We start from the raw sequence: 22,743 nt of genomic DNA, 5'->3' as shown, positions 1-22,743 counted from the left end.
CGAGCTTTTCACCTACATAGTCAGACGCTCAAACGCTCATGCAATGCCCGCTCCATGGCGCCCTTTAACACTGCACTGCTAACACACCTGGCTCTCGCTCATGTGCGCCCCCAATGGCCCGCACCGCTCCCGTTGGCCAAACTCGCTGCGTGCCCCGAGTCAGCCCAGCCTCGCATGCTTTACTCAAGCGTAAGCGAGGCGTTTGGGCGCAGCCCTCGTGAGTGATATGCAAGGGTTATGTGTGGTAGTACGAAATCCCGTATGTCATTCTTACGCCCAAACGCCCTCCCTTCCTCCCCTCACTCTGCAGGCTGTGTGTCATTGGAAACGAGTACGAGGTTGCTATCTTCGCCTACAACCCCGTTTCTTGTCATTTTTTTAAGCCTGTTGTCTCTGGTTCGTCGGAGATGAGCACCGTTTCTTTGGCCTGCAGCCATATAGGCAGTTCGCCGATTCAAGAGCACAAAACTTGTTGGCTGCATGATATGCAGACATATCATGGACGTTTAACCTAGTGGCTTGCATGCTAATCCAACTAGAAGTGTCAAATCACACTCCTCAACCTTTTCCCCAATATCACAAGCCAATGGATATCCCACCTCGCCAAACACATTTCACCCTGACCAAAAAGAATAAGCAGATCGACCTCATTCCACATCCGTCCACCTCCCCTTCCTTCTCTTCTCGGACATCCACACAGCCCCAATCAAGGCATCCATGCTGTCTCTCGCTCCCATCGTATACATTCCAGCCAGGAAACCCAAACATGTCACTCCTATTAAAATAGCACCCATCGACGGAAATCACACACACACCACCTCAGCCGCAACCCTTGTACCACCATCAGGCCTGCCACCCGTCAAAAAGCTCCGCCCGTCTCACCTTACACTGTCCCAAAAAACGAGTCGAAAAAAAGAAATCAGACATTTATTCGTATATACGACTCCGTTTCTCGTTTGCGACTTGCTAAAGTGCAGTATCGTGCTACTTGCGCGGTACTTCGTCCGAGCTTATCAAATCGCCGCACACCGCTGCAGCAAAGCTACGCCGCACGCCCCCGCGCGCGCGTGTGTATGTACATGTACGGATTATGCAAGGGATGGGAAAAGCGCCAGCAAGCGAAAAGATGCGCGAAATACTGCTCGTAGTGCGGGATTTGTGGACAAGTAAAGCGAGGAAAGGATGGCGAGAGTAGCTGGAATAGGTATGTATGGTGTTGTTTGGGTTTTTTTGTTTGACAGGCTACTGTTTGTGTGAAGTTTAGATGCAGAGAGATTCTTGAAATACCTTTTTTCTTCTTCTACTGCTTCTCGAGGAACAAGAAAAGAGGCGGGGGGAAAGAAGATGAAAAAGAAAATTAACTGAGCGGAGTTATTTGATCGTATGAACTTGACCGTTGATATTTCATGCAACACTTATCCGAAAAATCGGGTTTGTTTATGGCATGCCATGTCGATGCGATCAAATCACATATTCACTATAGTCCGAGTGGCCGGCAAAAGTCGTCCAGAGGGCGTCCTCTATTTTCTTCCAAACGAACGAATAAGCATAAGCCACGCCACAACCTCACTAGAAAAAAAAAACCGTGATCTAATCAACAATAACCACAAACGCCACCCATTTTGATGCGTAAAAAAAAGACCCGATGGACTGGGACACCCGACATCACATTCCGTGGGTTCCCCCCCCCCCCCCCCCCCCCCGAATGCAGTCCCTGCCAGACTCTGCTCTCGCCCACCCTACTCTTCTCGTTCCCCTATCAGTAACATGCTCACGACCTCTTCTTAGCATTAACATCCCTCCCGGCCCCGACCCTCACCTTCCCATTCTTCTCCACCCTCTCCCCCGTCAAAATGCCCGGTAGAAAATCCTCATCAAGCGCATCCCTCGCCTTCCTCCGTCTCCCCTCCTCCTTGACCTTCAAAAATTCCTTCTGATCCTCTGCAAGAATCAATTCTCTTCCCCATCCGCCTTTACCACCCCCAGAACCCTCCTTCCACTTGGTGTTTGCCGTTCCGGCAATGGGTTTGGGAATGCTATAGCGATCGCCGCGCTTGTTGTAGGTGTAAGTTTTGGAGAGGTGGATGCGGAATTCACCTTTGGCGTTTGTGCTGCAGGAGACGCGTTGGAGGGTGGGTTGGCCGCAACGGGGGCAGAATTGGCGCGTCATTTCTTTGGTGAGAAGGAAGCAGGCGTGGCAGCGGTGAATTTTGGAGGTTACGGTTTTGATGCGTTGGAGGGAGGGGGAGAGGAGGGTTAGGTTGAGTTGGAGGAGGACGTTTTGCATGGCGTGGTCCGTAGTCATGGTGGCGAGGTCGAGTTGAGGCGGTTTGGAGGCGGTTTGGACGTGGGGTTGTAGGTTTGAGTCTGCGGCTTGGTGTGCGGAGAGGTTGGTGGGGGTGATCCAGTCGCCGTCTGAGTCGGAGTCGGCGGCTTCGGAGTCGGTGGTGGGTGGGGTAGGTTGTTGGGTTATGGAGAGTGAAGACATTTCGTTCTCGAGAGGCTCCTGTGGAGGGGCTTCGGAAGGTTCTTGTTGTGCTGTGTGCTCTGGTGTGACGGCCAACTCTGCATTTTGCTCAACGTGGATGTTTGCGCTTGATACTTCGACTGCTGCCGACTTCTCGATAAGTCCCTGCTCACCGAGTTGCTCTTGGAGCTGCTCCTGAACCTGTTCTTGGACCTTCTCTTCCACCTTCTCTTCAACCTTTTCCACGGTCTGGCTCTCGAGGTTTTCTTCGCCCTTTTCCGCAAGTTGCTTGTGAATCTGTTCTTGAATCTGTTCATGGACCTGCTCATGAACTTGATCTTGAACTTGTGCTGCAACCTGCTCTTGAATCTGCTCCTTTACTTCCTCTTGGGTCACGGCAACCCCTCCATCATCTTGATCGTCGTCGGTCTGGACCTTTTCATCCTTCTCTTGTTCCTGGACAGCCTCACTCTCAACCTTCTCTTCCGCAGGCTTAAAGTTAAATTTTGTTGACTTGGGCGCCCTAGCCTTAGCAGCACGCTTTCCAGTCGGTTGCTCCCAACCCTCCTCATCCTCCACTTCACCACTCTCCTGCACCCCTTGCTCTTCTGCTCCCATCTCTTCCGCACCCTCTACAGCCGCGTTCCTCGCCTTCTCCGCCCTACGCCTCCGCTTAGCCGCAGATTTTGACAACACACCACTCTCCGCCGCCTCTTTGGCCAACCTCTCCCTCTCGGTCTTCTCGGCCCTTTCTCTCTCAATATCCTCAGGCCTCCTCTTCACCTCCCCCTTGGGCACTTCTCTGAGCCCCCAAGTTCCCCCATTCTTCTCACAATGCACCTCATACGCCAGGGCCAAGATGCCCAAATCCTGTTTGCTCAGTACGGCATGATCACCAGTCTTCTTGCTGAATTCAACAACAGCATCGTAGCTGGCTGGGCTGGGAGTTCTGATCTTCAAAAAGGGAACGAGAGTGGTTTGCACACGTGATCGGGTTGCTTCGTCCCGGACTTCGCGTAGGATGTCTGGGGTTGTGTAGAGTTCCTCGGCAGAGTTGATGAGGGTGGAGATAGAGATAATGTTTTTGATCAAAGGGCCCGTGTCAAGGACGAGTGAGTGAATGGGTTTCTGCTGGGTGGAGGATGTGGGTTCCATGGTGTGCGCTCTGAATTTCGATCCTTCTCTTTCTGCCTTCTATCCTGTATTTTGCTCTTTGGTGCGATGCGCACTCCCAGTTACTCGCCAGTCGCAGGATTTTCGATAGGAAAGAGTATATGACTAGGTCAAAAACGTTGTGCTGCTTGTGGGAAAGATTTCGGTCATTGTGGCGGGAAAACTAGTGGGGCGCAACTTTTTTTGGAGGGGTGTGTGAAAAAGCTCGTGAGATATGATTGGTCGGGCCCAATGACTACAGCACGATTACCAATGCCGATGTGTTTTGACAAGGATTAATGAATTGGTGTTTGTAGTTTGCAGTATATGCAGTTAGATATACTTGGGAACCAATGGTTAGTACAAAGATTGTTTTTTAGTCACATTCTAATTCCCCATTCAGCAGATGTATGAATGTAATGTTTCAGACATTCAACTACACTGCCGTATTAAACCATCTACTGCTAGATTATAACGCAGCAAACCTGAGTCTATATTGGTCCTGGGATGAATCTGCGATATCTTTAAACGCCGCCCAATGCTAAAGTTAAGTTGCGAGTCGTGCCCCAGTTCTAACCGACAGTGGTATACAGTAATCGTACATCGTGACCCTCAAACTCCCCATATTTTTGTTGCCTTGCTCAGAAATCTTTTATGTGAAAATCCCTTGATTCCCTCTTATGCGATAGGCTTGCTCTTCTCATCCTCTGGCATACGCATGTAGGCATCAATCGCAGCCGAGAAGACGGCAAAGCCTGCACATCCCACAGCCACAGCCTGCGGCCCAGCGTTTCTTGCCAGAATGCCTCCTGTTATACATCCTCCTGCAACACCGTTGTATAGATCGTTCTTTGCACGGAGACCCTCGATTGCGCACTCGGTACCCGAAAATATGGCGCCAACCTTGGCGAAGTTCTTACCAGAGGAGATGGAAGAGCGGTACATATCGCGTAGACCGGCACGGAGTTGTTGCTTCAGAGGGAGGTCGGTGATTGGAACGGTCCCTGCTGCAGTGGGGTTGGGCAGGGTGGCAGCGGCGGAGGAAGAGGATGCACTTGAAGCGACTGTCGAGGGTTTTACACCCGCTGCAGTTGAAGTGCTAGGTGTTGGGGTAGTTGGTGTGTTCATGGGAAGTGGTTGTGACATGGGTGTATCATATCGCATCTGAAGCATGTTAGACTGCGTCCTCTCTCACCTGGATGGAGATTGGAGACACATACCGAAGACATGAACAGTCCAAACATGGCACCCAGGCCTCCTCCCATGACACCAGCCATTACTGTCTTGCCTAGGCAAGACTCCATGCCCATTTGCATCTACAATTTGTGAGCTAGATGTCCGTGCTGCGTTCCTAGGCTGTCCATACCGCTTTCACCATTTGCTGTTCCTGCTCTGACATGCCGGCAGTTGGGTTCATGGATGCTGGCATCGCACCCGGGCCTCCTGGAAACGCCATGGCTGGTAATGCAAAAGGAGAAAAAGGGGGGGATCAAGAAAGTGTGGAGGAAAAAGATGAAGGTGGCTGTTGCTTGTTACGATGCGATTGCGATGCGCCGCCACTACGCAGGAACATTTTGCGGAGTTTAAGGCGGAGGACGGAAAATGCCGGGGTGTGGGGCTTGGCAATCCTCCCAACAGTCCAACTCTGTTAGAAAGGCGGTGGATGGTTGCACACAAGTACTCACATGAAACAAACAAGGAAAAAAAATCATCATTTTATCAATCTGCTCAAATTTGTTCATTATGCTTCTATCGACAATACATGTCTGCCCGAAGCTAGGTCTCAACGATTTATTTACAATTGCGCCAACGCCATGCTTTTCAAACGCTACTTGCAAAAACCGCCTACTACATGTGGTCAATATTGAATAATACACTGACGTGTGGTGGCGTGGCTTCATAATGCTGGATATCACTAGTGGGAATGTTACAAAACCCTTCGTTAATTCATGTAGTCGCCGTGGGCGTAGTCTTGGTTCCTCGACTCTGGGGGAGGCGTCAGCTGCTTCTCCCACTCCTTCATCAGATGCGAAGCCGTACGCTTCAGGTTGCTGGGCGAGACTTTTGTCATGTCAGGCCAGGTGATGGAAGAGCGCTTTTGTTCGCGGGGTACAAAGTCGTCTTGATTGATCGAGGTGAGCGACGAGGCTTTGGAATCATGGCGCTTGGCATGATATCTGGCGCTGCTGCTGGTGTTGGAGCTGTCTAGGCCGGAGATGGATGAATTGTGGGTATCAGAGTCGTCGGAACTGTCCTTGGGATCTGTGACGTCTACTAGGAGCGAGTCATTGGGGGTGTCCCAATTATCCCAGTCTTCTTCTGAAGCCACCTTGCGTATTTGCTTTTGTGGAGTGTTTGTGTTCTTGACTGCCTGCGTTTTCTTGTTCGTGGCCGTAGCTTTGGGGTCACTGAGGCCCATTTCCTTCCAGAAGTCATCACCAAAGGAGCCGGTCTGTTGCGTAGACTTTTTGGAACTAGCAGAGCGACTAAGTGGGGGGCGAGTTTCAGACGATTTGCGGTTAGTCTTGGAACCCTTGGCGCTAGCGGAACCAGAAGCAGAGTCGGTGGTGTGGACTGCCTCATCGCCAACGGTAGCCTGACGAATGTCTTCGATAAAAGTAAAGAGTCCCTTCTTGAAGTCGGTGGCCATTTGTGTGCCGGCACGGATGAGCTGCTCGCGCTGGATGGTTGGCATGCCACCCATGTCATAACGGTCATGCTCTGCGGGGGAGACTAGTGGGCGCGTGATTTCTGACGAAGTGGATGTTCGGGCAGAATGCAGAGGTCGCATGTTGGGGGATTGGTTGCCCAAAAGGTCGGCAGTGTGGGGGAAGGAAGGCGAGTCGACACGGTCCGGGGAGAGGAGCGATAGGGTGCGCAAATGGCGCGAGCCGCTGAAGACCTTGCGTTGTGCGGGTTTGGAGTGGCTGAGGAGGTTCTTCCTGCGCTCCATTTCCTTTTGCATTGACAGGCCCGAGGCATCGTCGTCGTCGAACAGGGTGGGCGGGGAGTTTGCAAGCGAAGTGTCCAGAGGTTGCAGTGGAGCCACTCTGCGCACCTGGTTGTGGCGCTTGCTGGCTTCATGGCGGGCCCAATGCGACTTGAGCATGTTCAGGTCGGCTTCTGCCTTGCTCAGCTCCTCCTTGAGCTCGAGCACATAGCGTTCCTGGGCGGCGAGAACGGCGAGAATGTTGGTCTCATGGGGCGTTTCCTGGGGCTCGGGCGAGGGAGTGGGTGAAGTGCCATTCATCCACGACTGGGGGCGCGTGCGTGTGGCAGATGCGGGCGTGGCTGCGGATGCAGTGGGTTGGATAGGGAACTGCAGCGAGAGGCGCTTGCCCTGGCCGACAATGTCCACCGTCTTTGAGCGGGAGTGCGCCGACATGGCTTTTGCAGGAGGTTGGGAGGGAGAGGCGGGCACGGAGGCGGCGTGGGCAGATGATATTTCGGCGTGGGATGACGGGTCTGCCCCTTTGTGGTGCAGGGTTTGTGTCTGTGCTCGGTCCATGGCAGGTGGTGGACCACGATCTGACAGAGGATTCGGCCTACGTTGCGTGGTTGCGAGTGCACAGAAGAGGGCTGGGAGATGAAAGCGGCGAGCGAGTCGGTGAAGAATAAGCGAGGCGGCGGCTGGGGAGCTGCCGTAGACTTCGAGGTAGAGGGCCAGAAGGGCTGTGGGCGGGCCGACCAATCGGAGCAGCAGCGAGCCTCTGAACCACGAGAACCACGATCTCAAGAGCGCTGGACCGGCCGTGGAGCGAGAACCCATGCCGGAGACATTGAGGAGCGCATTTGTGGCGGGCGAGAGAGATGTCAAGAGCAGACAGCGAGCATTCATCTCCGTTGCGCTGCAGCCGGAGCCGTAGTCTTTGAACCCGTGTCTCTCATGCGCTCACGAGCTCAGGCCACAAACAAGCCGGATTGGGAGCCATTTCCTGGCACTGAGGTTCCTGGGGGTTGCCTGGTTGCGTGCCCTTGTCCATGTGTAAGTAGAAGGAGTTGCATCGTCGCTCAACGGCGCGCTGGACGCTCGAGACTACATCTTTTGTAGCCGGCAGCACAGTAGGCGAGTAGTCGCCGCCGCCCTGCTGTGTCGTGGCAGCGCCTTGTGCACGACACGTCGAAAAAGCACCTGTTTGCATGCGCCGTGCCTGGCCATGCACATCCCCCGTGTCTGATAATGCCATGGACGACGCATCTATGGACGGCTTGCATTCGATTCGGGTGGATTCGATTGGATTGGCATCTTCGGAAATGAGGGGCCAGGCCACGTAATTCGACCATTGCGAGAGAAAAAAGAAGCCCCTAGCTGCAGCAACAGCAACGCTACTGTGGGCGTGCCTGTGTGTGTCTCTCTCCGTCCGTGTCCCGGCCGTCGTGTTGTTGCGGTCAACGGCTGCATGTCACGAGCGTATGTGTAGACCAAGCATTCATACACATGATGCCTGTCGGCTGAGGCTACTCGCGCCTCGTGCGACCAGCACACAGCCACTGCCCGTCCTGCCCTGAAACGCGCTGTCTGGCGAATGTGCTCTGGACCGCCCATCCCATGTGATGAGAAGTCATGGTTGATGCGCTGCCGCTCACGCTGCCCCAGTGAGGCGCCTCTTTGTCCTGGCAACCGCGTCGCCATGCTTTCTCCTCCACGCCAACCCAAAAAGCATCCCGCCCCGGCCCGCCCAAGGCCTGCCATGCGCCCGCACATGCAACTGGCAACCAGAAAGCCCGCCATGGGGGCTCAACGTTGATGCTGCCACCTCCGCTGCCACTACCCGCTGGCTGTGGAGCCTAGTATGCAGGGCGGATAGTAAGCCATCGAGATGGTGTACCCGCCGTCGTGCTGGCCAGGAACCCGCTGCTCTTCTTCGTCCGCCAGCCTGGCGCGAAGTCGCGTCGCGGCATTGGCTCTGCTAATTGAGTCGCATTGCAACGCCGTCATTCAATTTGGTTTTGTGGCGGCTTCAGCTTGGGTGCCCTGCGGCTCCGTGTTGGTCGCAATGCCAGACCAACGTCATGGTGGGGGGTTGTGCGTTTGTTGATGGAGGCGAGCTCGTTGCCTCGGCGATGGCAGGGCTGAGGACCCTGCGCTCCGGTGGATATACACCACCACCAACCGTCGCCGCGGACATGTAGTACCATCCCATCCCGCACCCTATTACTATCTGCCATTTCCTCCTGGATCCGCTCGCCGTGCGCGCCCTGCCCACGTCTCGCGACTTGTCTTACCGCTACTTCACCTCGCAGCTCACGACCACCCACAATGTCGCCAACCATGGCCGAGGGCTACCAGGTCATGGAGGAGCTTGGCAGTGCGTATTATTCCCTGCACTATCCACAATCGCTGACCATGCTACAGGCGGGAGCTTTGGCAAGGTCTTCAAGGCAATCGACAAGACCACCGGCGAGACTGTGGCCATCAAACACGTATGCATCCACTTCTACCCCGGCCGATCCCCCATACTCATCCCCGATAGATCGACCTCGAAGACAGCACCGAAGAGTTGGCCGATATCCAGGCAGAGATCTCGCTCCTGAGCACTTGTCACAGCCCCTACGTCACCGAGTACAAGACCAGCTTCGTCAAGGGCGTCAAGCTATGGATCGTCATGGAGTACCTGGGCGGAGGCTCGGCTGCCGACTTGGTACGCTCAACTACATAGCCTCCATCGATTTCTTGACTGACTTGACTAGTTGGCACCCGGAACTTTCAGCGAAGCACACATTGCCATCACATGTCGGGAACTTCTCCTCGGGCTCGACTACCTCCACTCGTCTGGCAAGATCCATCGTGACATCAAAGCTGCCAATGTCCTCCTCACCGACCAAGGCAAGGTCAAGCTGGCCGACTTTGGTGTTGCCGCCCAACTCACAAACATGAAATCCCAACGCATGACCTTTGTCGGCACCCCGTTTTGGATGGCTCCGGAAGTGATCCAGGAGGCTGGCTATGACTTTAGGGCAGATATCTGGTCCTTGGGTATTACCGCCATGGAGTTGGCAGAAGGTGCACCCCCGCACGCAGGATCGCACCCCATGAAGGTGCTCTTCACGATTCCCAAGAACCCAGCACCTAGGCTAGAGGGCGACCATTGGAGCAAGGATTTCAAAGACTTCATCGCTCAATGTCTGGTCAAGGATCCCGATCGACGTGCATCGGCCAAGGAACTTTTGAAGCATCGCTTCATTCAGCGGGCGGGCAAGGTTGAGGCTCTCCGCGAGCTGGTTGAGCGCAAACAGATGTGGGATGCTCAGAGGGAGCATCAGGCGGCATCTCAGCGCAAGTACTACGAAGAGACCATGTTAGTGTATACACAAATTCTCTCAAGAAAATGCTAACAGCTTGACAGGGTGGACTTTTCCGCCAAGGCGGAAGATGATGATGCATGGGACTTTGACACAGTCAAGCGCGGAACGGTGGCGCCACGACAAACCATGAAGCAATTGCAACGGAAGCCCACTCGGATACCCACCGCCGTGGATGAGGCACAGAGTGGGATGCAGCGCATGGACCTCAATGCAGCACCATTGGGTGACGTCACAGAGTCGCCAGCGTCAACACGTCGTCGAACACCCCCTAGACAACAGTCTCAAGTCACAGCGTTGCGGGTTCCTTCTGGTAACACACCAACCGCCCGCCGAGTTAGCAACATTGGCCAGCCTAGCAACCTCAGCAACGTTACCAATGCCAGTACCGCCAGCAAGCAGCCACTGGGCGTAGACCTCACATTTGGCAACTCGCCATCGACGGTGCGGCACTTTAAACGTGTTTCATCAGATGAGCGTCGTGCTCCAGCACGCTCAAACAACACAAACGAACAAACTAGCCAGGGCAATCAGTCATTCCATCCAAACCCTGAAGCCCGCACTTTCCGACCGTCTCCACCAAACTCTAACCATCCGCTCGATTTCAACAATGAGAATGAGCCACCCAGTCCGGACAATGCGCACATGCCTATCACCAAGGATGCACTGTACGGTCGACGGGCTTACAGCAAAGTTTTAGATTCGGTATTCCAAGAAGCACACGCAGACACTGCATCGCCTCGTCAGCGAGATGCGATTGGTCGCGTCGCTCAGGCATGGCAGCACCTCGATGAAGTCGACCCACATGGCGAGTTTATGCTTCTCAAGAATATTGTTGATCGTCTGAAGAACGATGCAAAGCTTGCTTCAGCACTCGGCATCCAAGTCTCGTCATCACAATCACCCTACAGGCACAACACCAAGACCAGCGAAATCAGCCTAGGAGGCACTACTGTACACGGATCAGGAACCAGTCGAATCCGCCCCAGCACTTCAAATACATCCATCTCAACAACAGCTAGTAAAAGTTCGGAAGATTACGAGCGCACTTGCTCTACACCAGCAACGCCCATGAGTGGTGGCTCTCCGACCAAAGCACTAAAACCCGCAAAGAAGTCTCCGCAACTCAAATCCCACAAACGCCCCCAGAGCGCACTTGTCGTTGGCGAAAAGGGCTTCGGTGCTGAGGCTCTTGGAGCATTTGACGAGAAGAAGCTACCAGGCTACGTCGAGCCTGGTATGGAGCAACAAGCGCTGCTTGCTGACATTCTCTATGGCCAATGGACTCAAGGTTTGCGTGCCCGTTGGCCCGTTGCGTAGACGTTTTTTTTCTACGCGTCACAAGTAGACGCTAGACTTTGTAGATGTCTGTCTGGATTGACTCTGTCTTGTCGGATCCAATTTTTTTTATTCCGTGTTTTCCTGGTATCATTTCCATACGGCATCAAATTGCGGAAAAAAGCGGCGCAATCTTCTGTTCCTTTTGGCGTAGTACGACGGGAACTCGTTAACGACTGATGAAAGCGGCTCATGACTCTGGGTTATGAGATGTAACGAGGACAAACCGTTGGACTGCCCTGGTCAAGGCATTTGTTCAGGTGTTTTTTTGTTGATTTTTTTTGGTTCACGAATGAGGCATTCGAATAGCGACAAGGTCATGATTTCAGCTGTTTCTTTTACTGTATAACCCAGATTTTTAACTCTTTTCTAATTAAAATGCCGGTTCCTGTCATTGTAATTTCTTGCTGTCTCTCTTCTGTACGACGAGTTTCGATCTACGGTGGCTAGGGTTAAGCCAGTACTTTAGCTCAAATCGATACAGCGGGCTTTGCCCCGCCCCCGGATAATAAGTTCCACTTGCTCCGTTTCCCCATACTTATCCTGTCCTGTTACAATCATCCCTTCTGTTATGGCTATAGCAACAGGTGACAAAAAATGAAGCATCATCTACTACCACATTCTACATCACAACTCCAACTCTCCAATCGGGGAACTACAACACATCAAACGATGCAGCAGCCTCATCAGCGTCTATCTACGTAACAAGTACTATATGGCGCAAAAAAGAAAAGACGGCTTGCACCCACCCAATCGGAACCCCTCTTTCTCGCGCCCGCTCTCCTCCTTCTCCAACCGTACTACCTTCCGCTTACTCCAACGCTTTTCGCAGTCCGTACATCCTTGCCGAGGCTCCATCCCTGCTTCCACGCTCATCCGGCAGCCTTGCTAACGCCAACATGTGCATAAGCCCACGCGCCTGATTGGCTTATGAATGTACGAGGCGGAAAGGCCGACGTACTTATCACAAAGAAAAATATGATGCCGTATTGGGAAAGGGCAGTGGGGTATAAGAAGGTGGGCTAATGCAGTCAAGCTTTTTTTTTTCCTACATTAAACGGTGAGAGACAGAAGCAACTCAGCAGGGAAAAAAAAGCTTGGTGTTGCTTGTTTATGACTTAGATTGGAGTATTTTTGAGCAGACCTTTTTGCTGTGAGAAGAGACGGGAGAAGAACTGAGGCTGGTAAGGATACAACGAAGAATAATGAAGATGCAGATGAGACGGACTGCTGTTGTTGCGCTGGTTGTTGTGGGGGTTGGTGCGGCGCCGCCGTCTCCAGCGACGACGACGGTTTCGGCTGCGGAGGATGTGGGGATGAGTACTATGGATGTATATCCGCCTTCTGGGAGTAAGTTTTCTTGCTTGTTTTGACTGAGAGGAAAAGATTCTAATGGGTTGTGTTTTGTAGCTCAGGCTGATCCTTCGCTTTTCCCGCCCGAGTCGGTGGTTGGGTTTCCTGGACGTAAGTGCATTTGAGGACATGGTAAGAAGAGCAAATGTTGATACGAGATTTAGCGACACCGAGTGGAGTCGAGCCGAATGCTATCGAGACTGCGCCATTCTATCCGTATAATGATCAGGCTGCGTTTTCCTGGCCGCTGATCAAGCCCCAGCCGCATGGAACCGGGTCCCAGTCTCCCGACTTTGATATTTCAAAGCATTGGGGCAATCTCAGCCCGTGGTACTCGGTTCGCAGCGCCGATTATGGTTTGCCAGATGCTAGCCCTTTGATTCCAGAAGGATGCGATATTACGCAAATGCATCTGCTCTATCGCCATGGAGCCAGGTATCCGACCAGCGACGCCGCGCCAGCGACATTCGCTTCGAAGCTTGCCAATGCCACCAAAACAGGACTGTCGTTCTCTGGAGAGCTCACCTTTTTGAGCAACTGGAGGTACAAGCTGGGCGCTGAACTACTTACACCATCTGGTCGCAGCCAAAACTTCATGTTAGGAATCGAGTACCGCCAACTCTACGGCCACCTCCTCAACAACTTCACCGAATCCGGAAAGATACCAGTGTTTAGAACCGAAAGTGAAGATCGCATGGTCCATACAGCTGAAAACTTCGCCGCCGGCTTCTTCGGCGTACCGGAATACATAAACCAAGTCAACATCGAAATCCTCGTCGAAAACCCCGGCGTCAACAACTCCGGTGCCCCCTACGAAATCTGCAACAACTCCAACATCGCCTCTCGCGGCAGCATCGGCGACACCGTCGCCTCTGAATTCGCTACAAACGCTTTCAACGCCACACTCGCACGCCTCCAATCCCAAGCCCACGGTATAACCTTCACCCCCTCTGACGCAATCTCCATGCTCCAACTTTGCTCCTACGAAACCCATGCCCTGGGCTCCTCCCCCTTCTGCGCCTTGTTTAGCGAGCAGGACTTCTTGAACTACGAATACTACTACGATCTCGCCTTCTACTACGACAACGGGCCCGGCTCTCCCGTATCCGCTGCGCAAGGAAAAGGGTATCTAGACGAGTACATTGCGCGTTTTACTCATACGTTTCCTGCGCCGAATTCCGCATTGAACGAGACGTTTGATAATACCTCGACGTATTTTCCGCTTGATCAGAGTATCTATGCTGATGCGACGCATGAGGTCGTGGTGCTGGATGTGCTTGTGGCGTTTAACCTTACTGCGCTGTTCAAAGGGAAGCCGCTGAGTGTACAGGGAAATGAGGGTTCGAATACGTTTGTGGCGAGTAAGCTGGTACCGTTTGCAACTCATTTTACGACGCAGGTGCTGGAGTGTAGGGAAAGGGTGCCGACTAAGCAAGTTAGGTTTATTGTGTATGTTCCCCTTTTCCCCCTTTTCTTTGCACATCACTTCTTCCGAGCCTTTAGCTAGGGTCTACTGTTCGGAAAGCTGGAGATATGTTGCTAATGAATATGTGTAGGAACGACGCTGTTGTCCCCATTCACGAGTCCCATCCTGGGTGTCCCGAGGACGCGGATGGACTTTGCGCGTTTGACAATGTGGTTGAGGTGCTCAAGAAGAGGAGTGCAGAGATTGATTTCGACTATGATTGTTTTGCCAACTATACTGCTGTGCCTGGTATGGATTACAACGGCCGAGCACCAAGATAGCCAACTTCCCACCACCTAGTACCTAGCCCCTAAATATCCTCATCACCATCCACTTGAAAAGCTCAGGTGTCTCACTCGCACCAGCACACCTGTACACACTGTACATATCTAATATCATATATATTTACCCTGATTTTTTTTAAATACTTCATCTCATGCATTAACCCCCACCCTTCCGATCGATCCAGCCGACCCTCTACACCCTATCTGCTTGTATCCTATCCACATCCTCCTTCCTCCCCCTCCCCCTCCCCCTCCCCTCAAACCTCTCACTAATCTCAACCCGAAAGTCCTTTTGCACATTAACCTGCAAGCCATCCAAACTCGCCTTCTTCACAATCCTCTTCTGACTCCCATCATCCCTCGCATCCAAGCTCTCCTCACTCCCATAATCATCCAGATCGCCATAAATCTTCGTCTCCACACCCGTGTCTTTAGTCTTGTTGCTGAGAAAATTGCGCGTACGACTCGACTCCGGGCGGTGCTGTTCTTGTTGCTGTTGGTGCTGGTGATCGTCGAGTTCGAGCCACATGTTTTTGGAGTCGATGGGGTTGCTGGCGGAGGGCCCGCCGGGGTGCGGTTTCTTGGAGCCCAAGATGCCGGAGGCGTAGGAGCGAGAGTTGCTGCCGGACCAGGTGGAGAAGCGGGCGATGGCGTGTTTGAGTAAGGGGTGGCAGGCGGGTAGGTTGGCGACGAACATGCCGACGTTCATTTCGGCGGTGGCCCAGGCGAGGATTGCGCCGAGGTTTTGGAGCAGGCGTGAGGCGTCGTTGAGGCCGATGAGGTATTTTAGTCGGACGATGGGGGCGATGGAGGCGCTGTGGGGAGAGTTAGTTGAGGGGGGCCGGGGGGACTGAGTTGAGTTTTGTGCGGCTGGCTCTGGATAGGATGGACTTACAAGATTCCGAGACCCAACATGGCCATTACGCCACCCTTTACGCGCCAGTCAAGTTGGACGTCCCAGAGGAGGAAGATGGGAAGCGTGGCGAAGATCCAGTCCGTCGAGATGGATACTACGGCTACGGCATAGGAGAGGATGGTTTGGGTGTTGCGCTCGCGGCAGTAGCCCTCGACTTTTGTGTCCCAGTTCTTCCTGGACTGTGTGTTAGTACTTATTTTCCCCCTTTGGATGATTCAGGACAACTCACTGCACTGGCATGCACTGGAAGAACAAGTACATGCCTGTTCCACCCATGATGATGAAGCAAGAAAGCATGCTAATGTAGATGACATATTCGATCCATTTCTTGCCGCTTGCAATTCGAATTAGAGCAAATCCGATACTGCACTTGATCGTGACGAGGGTAAAACACCAAGGTTCCTGGAAGACGTAGAACCACTGCTCACATAGTTACTATCTTGCTGACTGAGCGAATAGGGGGGAGGAGAAAGCATACCCGTAGGGAGTTCATGTATTGATACTCTGTAAGTGTGGCATCATATTGTCCAATACCACTCCATGCCATCCCAATGGTGGCAATCGTGCTTACACTCCAAAACGGCTGTATCAGTGTCAGTCAAGTTGTACGCAGGATTGTGGATCCAGAGAGCTCTTACAATATTGATCAACATGGCCCAGTCATCGGGACCCCACGCCTTTCTCTTTGTCCGTATCCAGAACCGCAGAATAGTAGAAATTATATCAAAAGGAAGCGGAACCAAGACGGCCAGAGCCATGGGATACGATGTTGGCGCCATGGTGACTACGTCTGTCTACAGGTTCCTCGAAGGTGAATAGAAGTCTCAGATGGGCCAGCCAACTGTTATGAACTGCGACGATTGAGTGGACTAGACTTATGGACCTGCAGGTCGTGGGGTCTGTGGAGAAAATAAAGGGATGCAAGGAAGTGTGCACAAGGGCAGTGCCTGAGGCATCACGTACGATATCTGTGTGCTGGAGTCGATTGATGCATTCTGCTATGAGCCGCACTTGGAACGGACAGCCCGTTTGCATCTCGGTTCCATCGCCCTGGTACCCCAACACTGTCTCGTCTTAGTCACATTAATCGCTCTGTTGTGCCGATCTCAAGGCCCGGAGTTGTGCCGTCGAGGAATTAGACTTGAGGATGGCCAACGGGGGATGCCGGCGCGGGATGTGCGCTAGTTTGAGCCACTGCCGTCCCTATAGTGCCGGCATTACGCGCGGCGGCATACATTCCCCGACCCACTTCACAGTGGACATTCCATACGAAACGAGCCTCACGACGGAAAGATTTTTCCCAGGCTATTCGCGAACAACATTTCCGGGCCAATAGGAGTTTCCTCCGCCTTCGTCTCAGGCTAGCAGCATCTATGGAAGGTGTGCCTCTTGTCTCCACGTCGCGAGCATCTTGCCCATGAATCGTAGCACCATGGGACCGGAGACATCGCTACATGTCTTATCACATTCCCCAGAGCTTATTGTCGTGATAGCAGGTGTATGCTTGCCTGTCACCATCGGCGGGCAGGGTGCTTGGGTGTATACTGTCGCCGAACGAGGTAAGTAGTTCGTACGCTTTTCCTTGACACCAAAAGCCCACTCGTCTCAAGGGTTACGTCTGCTTGCATATCTTCGCGCCAGCACACGTGCACGCGCAAGGCTGTGTTTTAGCATGCAAGACAGGATACCCAGGCTCCAGCCCGTGTGCTAAAACTGATTGACAGCCGCCCTTGCAAAGGGATGCCTTTGCCAAGGGATTGATGTGTTGCATCGGCACGTGTCAGGACCTTTGGCAAAAATATGCATTTCTCAGTCTTCCATTCTATTCGCGAGCAATTTTCCCTAGCACACAATCAAACTAGTCGTTGCTCGCAATATAATTCGACATAATCCCTCCCGAAAGTTTTCGGCCAAGAGTTGCGTTATCATCCTTGTCTTGTTAAGCAACTCACCACGGATTTTCTCATACGATAATTAGGCCTTTTCTCGGCCAATCTTCCCTTTTGCAGCCCCGTTGGAGTGAAATGAAGATCTTCACCGCCCCGATCGAGGCGAGACCGGACGCCCGACTCCACATCCGGGTTATACTAATCCGATCCTAGCCCTTACTCCAACGGTTTTATCAAGTCAAGGGTTCCCGCTGCAGTTACTAGACGAGGCTGTCAAGCGGAGGTTGATACTGGCTATTGCTACCGCTGAAAGATAGGTCCGATACTACATAACGGCGTGTTTCGTGCAGCTTTTCTCCTCTTTCCAATCCCCAAGTACATCTCCAACCTTGTTACATTCTGAGACTAAATCCATTTGACCCCTACGACACTTCTACCAAAAACCCGACAGTATGGCACCAGCAAGGACTATTGAAGGCACGACACCCGCAAGGGTGTTCGAAGGCAAACTTGCCATTGTCACTGGATCTTCAAGGAGTAAGTGTGACTTGACTGCAAAGTCACCGACGTCGTCTTTTTCATGACGATATGTGTCGTGAGATTGGGCGCTGACAGGCTTCCCCTCACTCTAGGTTTCGGCGCCGCGGTCGCAAAACACCTTGCCGAACGCGGTGCAAACGTGGTTATCAACTACGCCACTTCAGCTTCTGATCAGACTGCTGCTGATCTCGCAGCTCATCTGTCCAAAACATACAATGTGAAGGCGGTCCCTGTACGTGCTGACTTGCTCGATCCCTCGGCCCCTGCAGCTCTTGTCGAGGCCGCAAAGAAGCACTTCTCCGACCCCTCTGCAACCCCCAGCTTCCAGATCGACATCATCATCAACAACGCGGCACTTGTGAACTCCCAGCCCATCCAAGAGCTTGACGTTGAGCTATGGGACCAGACATTCAACCTCAACTGCAAAGCACCCGCGCTACTTATCAAAGCAGCGTTCCCTTACCTTCCCCACGATCGATCGGGCAGAATTGTCAACATCTCGTCTGCGACCACAACATGGGGTCTTATCCAGCAGACTTCCTACGCTGGAACCAAGGGCGCCATTGAGGCCATGACCCGTGTTTGGGCACGTGAGCTCGCTGAGCGCTGCACTGTCAACAGCGTCTCTCCTGGACCCATGGACACCGGTCTACTCAATGGGCTGCCAGAAGCCCCAAGGCAAGCACTGAGAATGTACAACGCTCTGATTCCGCTCGCCAAGGAACGACCCGGTGTGGACTCTGAGGATATGCTCAGGCTAGCGGGCGAGATTGGCGGCCGACCAGGTACTTTGGAGGAAGTGGCTGGTATCGTCGGAATCGCCTGTCTACCCGAGAGTGGATGGATGACCGGCAACCAGCTCGGTGCCAGCGGCGGTGGTGCCTTTGTACGATGATCTACCTAAAACGAACCATAAAGAAATGTAAAACGAATTTACCTTCCTCATCCCCTTTCCCTTCTTTCGAAGGGATCTACTTTTACTAGGCCCTTTGTGTTCAACGAGAAAATAGTCAGTCCTGCTGTTTGTCTCACCATCTTTTGCCGTTCAAGATCCATCTGCGCACTTCTCTTCCTATTGTTGATGTCAGCCCCGTCTGGGCGTCCTCTTTGTCTCGGGCCATCTTGCGGTCCCGCCAGCGTGGGTTTGTTAGTCCCCTACGTATTTCTTTTGCAAGGGTGACGTGACCTTTCAACATGTATATGCGCCTGTCATATACTCAACCGTTGGTCTGGCTCATTCGGTCCAATTGCGAAACAGACCCAGGATGCTTTCTCGCCTACGCTGCATCCTGGCGCAGTGTCGATTTACCCTTTTGAGACATCCCTTCGACTTTACCGACTTTTACCACTTTAACCCCCCTCGGGACCCATCGTAAATACAACTGTTGCTATGCTGACCTTGCTACTAGGATTTCTTCCACGAATCTAGTCGGAAATTTAAAATTAACCAACGGTCTTATTTTCCTGACACGTCGACAGCGGCAAACCCAGCAAACGACATCGACAACGGGGCCGCGGCTAACAAGGAACATAATAGCTCGCAACGTCCCTGCTTATAACACCCCGTTTTTTATTTTTGCTCCGCAGCCAATCATGGGGCTCGGACGGTAGAGCATCCTAAAGCAGAAAGACTTGGTTTTCTTCCCGCCCCCCGGTGGGTAACGTACTTTACTTATCTTGGAGAGGGGGAGAGGGGGAAGTTCTTGGTCATATATGCAGATCCTGTCCGTCTATACTTATGCATTCTTTTGAGCTTCGGTGCAGAGGCTGGTCATATCGTGCAATGCGACGGGGGACGGCACGGCGGGTTGCGGTGTTGCGTCGCGTGGAGTTACGTATCATCGGCTGGTGGTGCGTGCGTTGGAGAGGATGTTCCTGTTCGCCTTGAGTTGCAAGCATGGTGTTTCGGAGGTTAGATGAGAAGGGAAGTATGGGATATGTGGTCGCCTTTTCTTGCCCTTGATAAAACGGTTATCGCGAGGATCTGCGGTTTTGCATCGCTTGCGAGTTGTCTTTGTTGTTGTTTACCCTTACTAGTGCTCTGACTTGCATGTAAGCATGTGATGATTCCAAACAATTGCCGCGTAAGTGGGAAGTTCGTTTCATTGTGTGTCTCAGAGTCATGGTGGATCGAGAGCTGGCATGAGTAGTCACGCCGCCCCCTTGATTGAAATCCTTGATTTGGACACTATAGCAATCACGCATTGAAGATGTGTGGATCTGGAAAATGAGTAGATAAAAATGCACATGGTCTACAATGGAGGCAGACGACCAAGATAGCCGTGGATCTAAACATAGTATGTTCGGATATCCACATTGACCATTGTGCAGTCGGATAAATTGGTGAGGGACGTGATCGAGGTTCAAGACTAGTCATCTTGAACAGCTCATCGACTTTTGTCTCTCTTAACAGACAAGGTTAGTTTCGCGAAAACATCCTTGCACGTTCTGAGAAGTATTAACAGCTATTATTTATTAGCGGCGGATGATGATCGGCTTTACAGTAGGTATTATCGGCCTTTTTCGCTAGGTTACCATGTTCGGCAGATCTTCGAGAACTAATATTCTGGAAAAACACGCCCTAGTGATACCGAGCAACCGGCCCAAGAGCCCGATATACTTAACGATGGCGAAATTAAATAGCTGAATAACTATATACAAAGAGCACTATAGGAAACAGAGGCAGTCCTGTGAGCAGGCAAATGTAAGATAGCGCGTGGAGCTTTTGCTGATACCGGTTAGATAGTATGTACGTATATAGGGTAGTATCTACGCTACAACACTCGCCCTTCCATCACTCAGATGCTCCGTGACCATTGGATCAAGGCAGAGAAGCGCCTGTTCACTTCATACTTTTAAACGAGATAGGTAAGCTTAGAGTCCGTGTGGCTCTCGGCATTATCATTGAACAGATGGTGAACACCGCTCATCTATAGAGACGATAGTCCATGTACAAATCCGCAGAATTGATTCTGTAACCAGTTCTGCAATCTTTCCTAGAATTTTAGACTTGCAAGCATATGCCTGTTTTCTTACAGACGATGCTGGTGAGTATTTGACAAATGTGCTGCTGATACAAGCACCTTCTCAACTCAATGAGCATATGAACGACTCACAAGATTAAAAACATCCACAACCTAACAATTTTTTGGAAGTACTACTGCGATGACCAACTTGTGTGAAATACATGCAAGGCGCTCTAACCTTGATCAATGATTTATTAGTCAGCACGTAACTGGACTACTGAATTTTCGCTCGCGTGAATTGTGCTGAATGCAGAATTTGAACCCACAATGTGTTTCCACCTCCTGCTTGTATAACACATCTGATTCAATATGGCGAGAATCGTGAACCGAATCTGGCCCAATCGTTCTACTACGGACAAGCGTCCCCCTCCCATCCCTGGGACTGTACCTGGCTTCAGTGCCGATCTAGGCATGGTTACAGCATTGCAGCTTGACGATGACTCCGTAATACTCCTACCTTAGGAGTACATCCATGACTCTGATGACTCGCTGGGTGCCGACCGGCAGGGGGGAGCACGGCGCGGGGCGATGTTGGAAATCAACAGTGATTGATGAGGAGCAGATCAGCGAATCTCATTCGGCAGAACAGAGCTGCCATGTATGGAACCCCTTTAGATGCAGCATTCAGCCGCATCTTAACTTCACACCGGCCTCTCATTTACCAGTGGGCACTTCACATCATCTCAGCACTATCTTTCATCCACGAACACGACATCATCTTCGGTGATCTCAGCCTCGAGGACTGCTGGCTCTCTTCAGACTCCCACCTATCCCTATCCCTTGTTGGATTCTTAAGCGCCGGATTCCGGAGGCGTACTAATGGTGTCTGGTACCACTGCACCCGCACCTCTGGCGAGTTGTTTCATCCACTTGAGCATCAATCTCAGCAGAGCATGCAGACAGATTTGTTCCTGTTCGGGTGTGTAATGTACGAGCTCATGACTGGGTTCTGGCCGGGAGAACACACAGGTAAATCGGAACAAGAGGTTGCGATGATGATTCCGCGGAAGGAGTGGCCGCCGCTTGAGGTAGAGTGTATAGGTGAAATTGTGCGGAAGTGCTAGGAGGGCGATTTTGCGGATGCAGAGCAGCTGAAGATGGAGGTTATGGCGTTCTTAGAGGGGTTAGGGTGGAGTATTGAGGGAAATGATGATTTGGAAGGGCTTAATGTTGCGAATCTATTCTTGAAATAACGGTACAGTGGGAATTCGTGATGAAAAGTTATTTCATTTGCGAGTAGTGGTATGTATATATTGCAGCTCAAAAAACACAGCAAAGACCCTATGCTATCATAAAGGACTTTAAAACCTAAGACTTTGATAAATTTTTCTAGTGTAAAGATATATTGACGTAGTTTATCATTACATGGTATTGATAAACTATATCTATTTGAAAGATAGTGAGGACACTGATAGGAATACTAAGTCACTTCCGCATCATGAGTTCGTTCTCGAAGCCCTTGACGTCAAGGATCTAATTAATTTCTGTGTTCTTGGTACCGCGCAGCCATGCTAGTCGTTCCTACGCCAAATTCATCCCATAGCTGTTGTGGTCAGGAACCCATGCCTTGTCTCCAACAGCGGCTGCTAGACACTCTGAACTGACTAAGGAACATAGAGGTACTACATAAGGTCCGACAGTTTTCAGGCTTGTGAATGTATGTCCGATTATTATCGGCCTGGTACTGTACATTTGGGCCGGCGTATTCTGGGCTATATCCGACAGCTGCAAGGTATATGAGATCATTTCCGGTAGCTGTCGGGTGAGGAGAGAATGATGAACCAATTTCGCTTTTGAAACATGCATATCTTGTATTTGAGGTTACCAAGACAACTACTGTATCTTGTTAGGGCGCTCCTGAGCAATCTGCTTGTCTTTTGAAGCGTGGAATACTCTGCAGTGCTGGTGCTTATTGGGATATTATCCATACACTTTCGAGATGGATATTACCCAGAAACTGCGATATTGACAATCCATTCCTTGTATGTATTCAGACGGTTGGTTTTCTGT

At 51.8% G+C, this 22,743-nt stretch overlaps 6 protein-coding genes across 6 annotated transcripts; 2 read left to right on the top strand and 4 right to left on the bottom strand.

Annotated features, from left to right (window-relative positions):
- Positions 1 to 1,771: 1,771 nt before the first annotated feature.
- Positions 1,772 to 3,622, bottom strand: PSV08DRAFT_221260 (Nin one binding Zn-ribbon like-domain-containing protein; the record flags this gene model as incomplete). The annotated part of the gene is made up of 2 exons (XM_066092167.1): positions 1,772 to 2,722; positions 3,251 to 3,622. 2 exons carry the CDS (start codon positions 3,620 to 3,622, stop codon positions 1,772 to 1,774), a joined length of 1,323 nt encoding a protein of 440 aa, XP_065949357.1.
- A 375-nt stretch (positions 3,623 to 3,997) lies between these two features.
- PSV08DRAFT_289655 (Tim17/Tim22/Tim23/Pmp24 family-domain-containing protein) lies at positions 3,998 to 5,121 on the bottom strand. The gene is made up of 3 exons (XM_014226457.2): positions 4,986 to 5,121; positions 4,840 to 4,935; positions 3,998 to 4,783 (listed from the first exon to the last, which is right to left on the bottom strand). The coding sequence occupies exons 1-3, from the start codon at positions 5,073 to 5,075 to the stop codon at positions 4,298 to 4,300; spliced, it is 672 nt and encodes a 223-aa protein (XP_014081932.1). The 5' UTR covers positions 5,076 to 5,121; the 3' UTR covers positions 3,998 to 4,297.
- A 222-nt stretch (positions 5,122 to 5,343) lies between these two features.
- On the bottom strand, positions 5,344 to 8,351 carry PSV08DRAFT_388803 (uncharacterized protein; the record flags this gene model as incomplete). The annotated part of the gene is made up of 3 exons (XM_014226458.2): positions 5,344 to 7,486; positions 7,533 to 8,015; positions 8,207 to 8,351. The coding sequence occupies 3 exons, from the start codon at positions 8,349 to 8,351 to the stop codon at positions 5,562 to 5,564; spliced, it is 2,553 nt and encodes an 850-aa protein (XP_014081933.1). The 3' UTR covers positions 5,344 to 5,561.
- A 540-nt stretch (positions 8,352 to 8,891) lies between these two features.
- PSV08DRAFT_370350 (pkinase-domain-containing protein) lies at positions 8,892 to 14,359 on the top strand (the record flags this gene model as incomplete). The annotated part of the gene is made up of 9 exons (XM_066093188.1): positions 8,892 to 8,928; positions 8,976 to 9,043; positions 9,094 to 9,261; positions 9,311 to 9,918; positions 9,967 to 11,159; positions 12,542 to 12,610; positions 12,671 to 12,724; positions 12,778 to 14,062; positions 14,170 to 14,359. 9 exons carry the CDS (start codon positions 8,892 to 8,894, stop codon positions 14,357 to 14,359), a joined length of 3,672 nt encoding a protein of 1,223 aa, XP_065949356.1.
- On the bottom strand, positions 14,217 to 16,149 carry PSV08DRAFT_200515 (uncharacterized protein). Its single transcript, XM_014226461.2, has 5 exons — positions 15,917 to 16,149; positions 15,757 to 15,861; positions 15,508 to 15,698; positions 15,258 to 15,452; positions 14,217 to 15,177 (listed from the first exon to the last, which is right to left on the bottom strand). Exons 1-5 carry the CDS (start codon positions 16,055 to 16,057, stop codon positions 14,556 to 14,558), a joined length of 1,254 nt encoding a protein of 417 aa, XP_014081936.1. The 5' UTR covers positions 16,058 to 16,149; the 3' UTR covers positions 14,217 to 14,555.
- Positions 16,150 to 17,566: 1,417 nt separating this feature from the next.
- PSV08DRAFT_409092 (uncharacterized protein) lies at positions 17,567 to 18,718 on the top strand. Its single transcript, XM_014226462.1, has 2 exons — positions 17,567 to 17,704; positions 17,800 to 18,718. Exons 1-2 carry the CDS (start codon positions 17,620 to 17,622, stop codon positions 18,600 to 18,602), a joined length of 888 nt encoding a protein of 295 aa, XP_014081937.1. The 5' UTR covers positions 17,567 to 17,619; the 3' UTR covers positions 18,603 to 18,718.
- Positions 18,719 to 22,743: the final 4,025 nt, after the last annotated feature.

This window comes from Bipolaris maydis, assembly GCF_028858645.1.
Source record: "Bipolaris maydis strain C4 unplaced genomic scaffold PSV08scaffold_5, whole genome shotgun sequence".
Classification (NCBI taxonomy): Eukaryota; Fungi; Ascomycota; class Dothideomycetes; order Pleosporales; family Pleosporaceae; genus Bipolaris; species Bipolaris maydis.
The sequence above is the reverse complement of the archived record's forward strand: the minus strand, read 5'-3'. Positions and strand labels throughout refer to the sequence as shown.

Coding starts and splice junctions, on each gene's coding strand:
- PSV08DRAFT_289655 (XM_014226457.2), bottom strand. CDS start 5,075: ATGGCGTTTCCAGGAGGCCCGGGTGCGATGCCAGCATCCATGAACCCA. Junction 4,936..4,985: donor AACAGCAAATGGTGAAAGCG/GTATGGACAGCC, acceptor CACAAATTGTAG/ATGCAAATGGGCATGGAGTC. Junction 4,784..4,839: donor TTGGACTGTTCATGTCTTCG/GTATGTGTCTCC, acceptor AACATGCTTCAG/ATGCGATATGATACACCCAT.
- PSV08DRAFT_200515 (XM_014226461.2), bottom strand. CDS start 16,057: ATGGCGCCAACATCGTATCCCATGGCTCTGGCCGTCTTGGTTCCGCTT. Junction 15,862..15,916: donor GGGCCATGTTGATCAATATT/GTAAGAGCTCTC, acceptor ACACTGATACAG/CCGTTTTGGAGTGTAAGCAC. Junction 15,699..15,756: donor AATACATGAACTCCCTACGG/GTATGCTTTCTC, acceptor CTATGTGAGCAG/TGGTTCTACGTCTTCCAGGA.
- PSV08DRAFT_409092 (XM_014226462.1), top strand. CDS start 17,620: ATGGCACCAGCAAGGACTATTGAAGGCACGACACCCGCAAGGGTGTTC. Junction 17,705..17,799: donor TGTCACTGGATCTTCAAGGA/GTAAGTGTGACT, acceptor CCCTCACTCTAG/GTTTCGGCGCCGCGGTCGCA.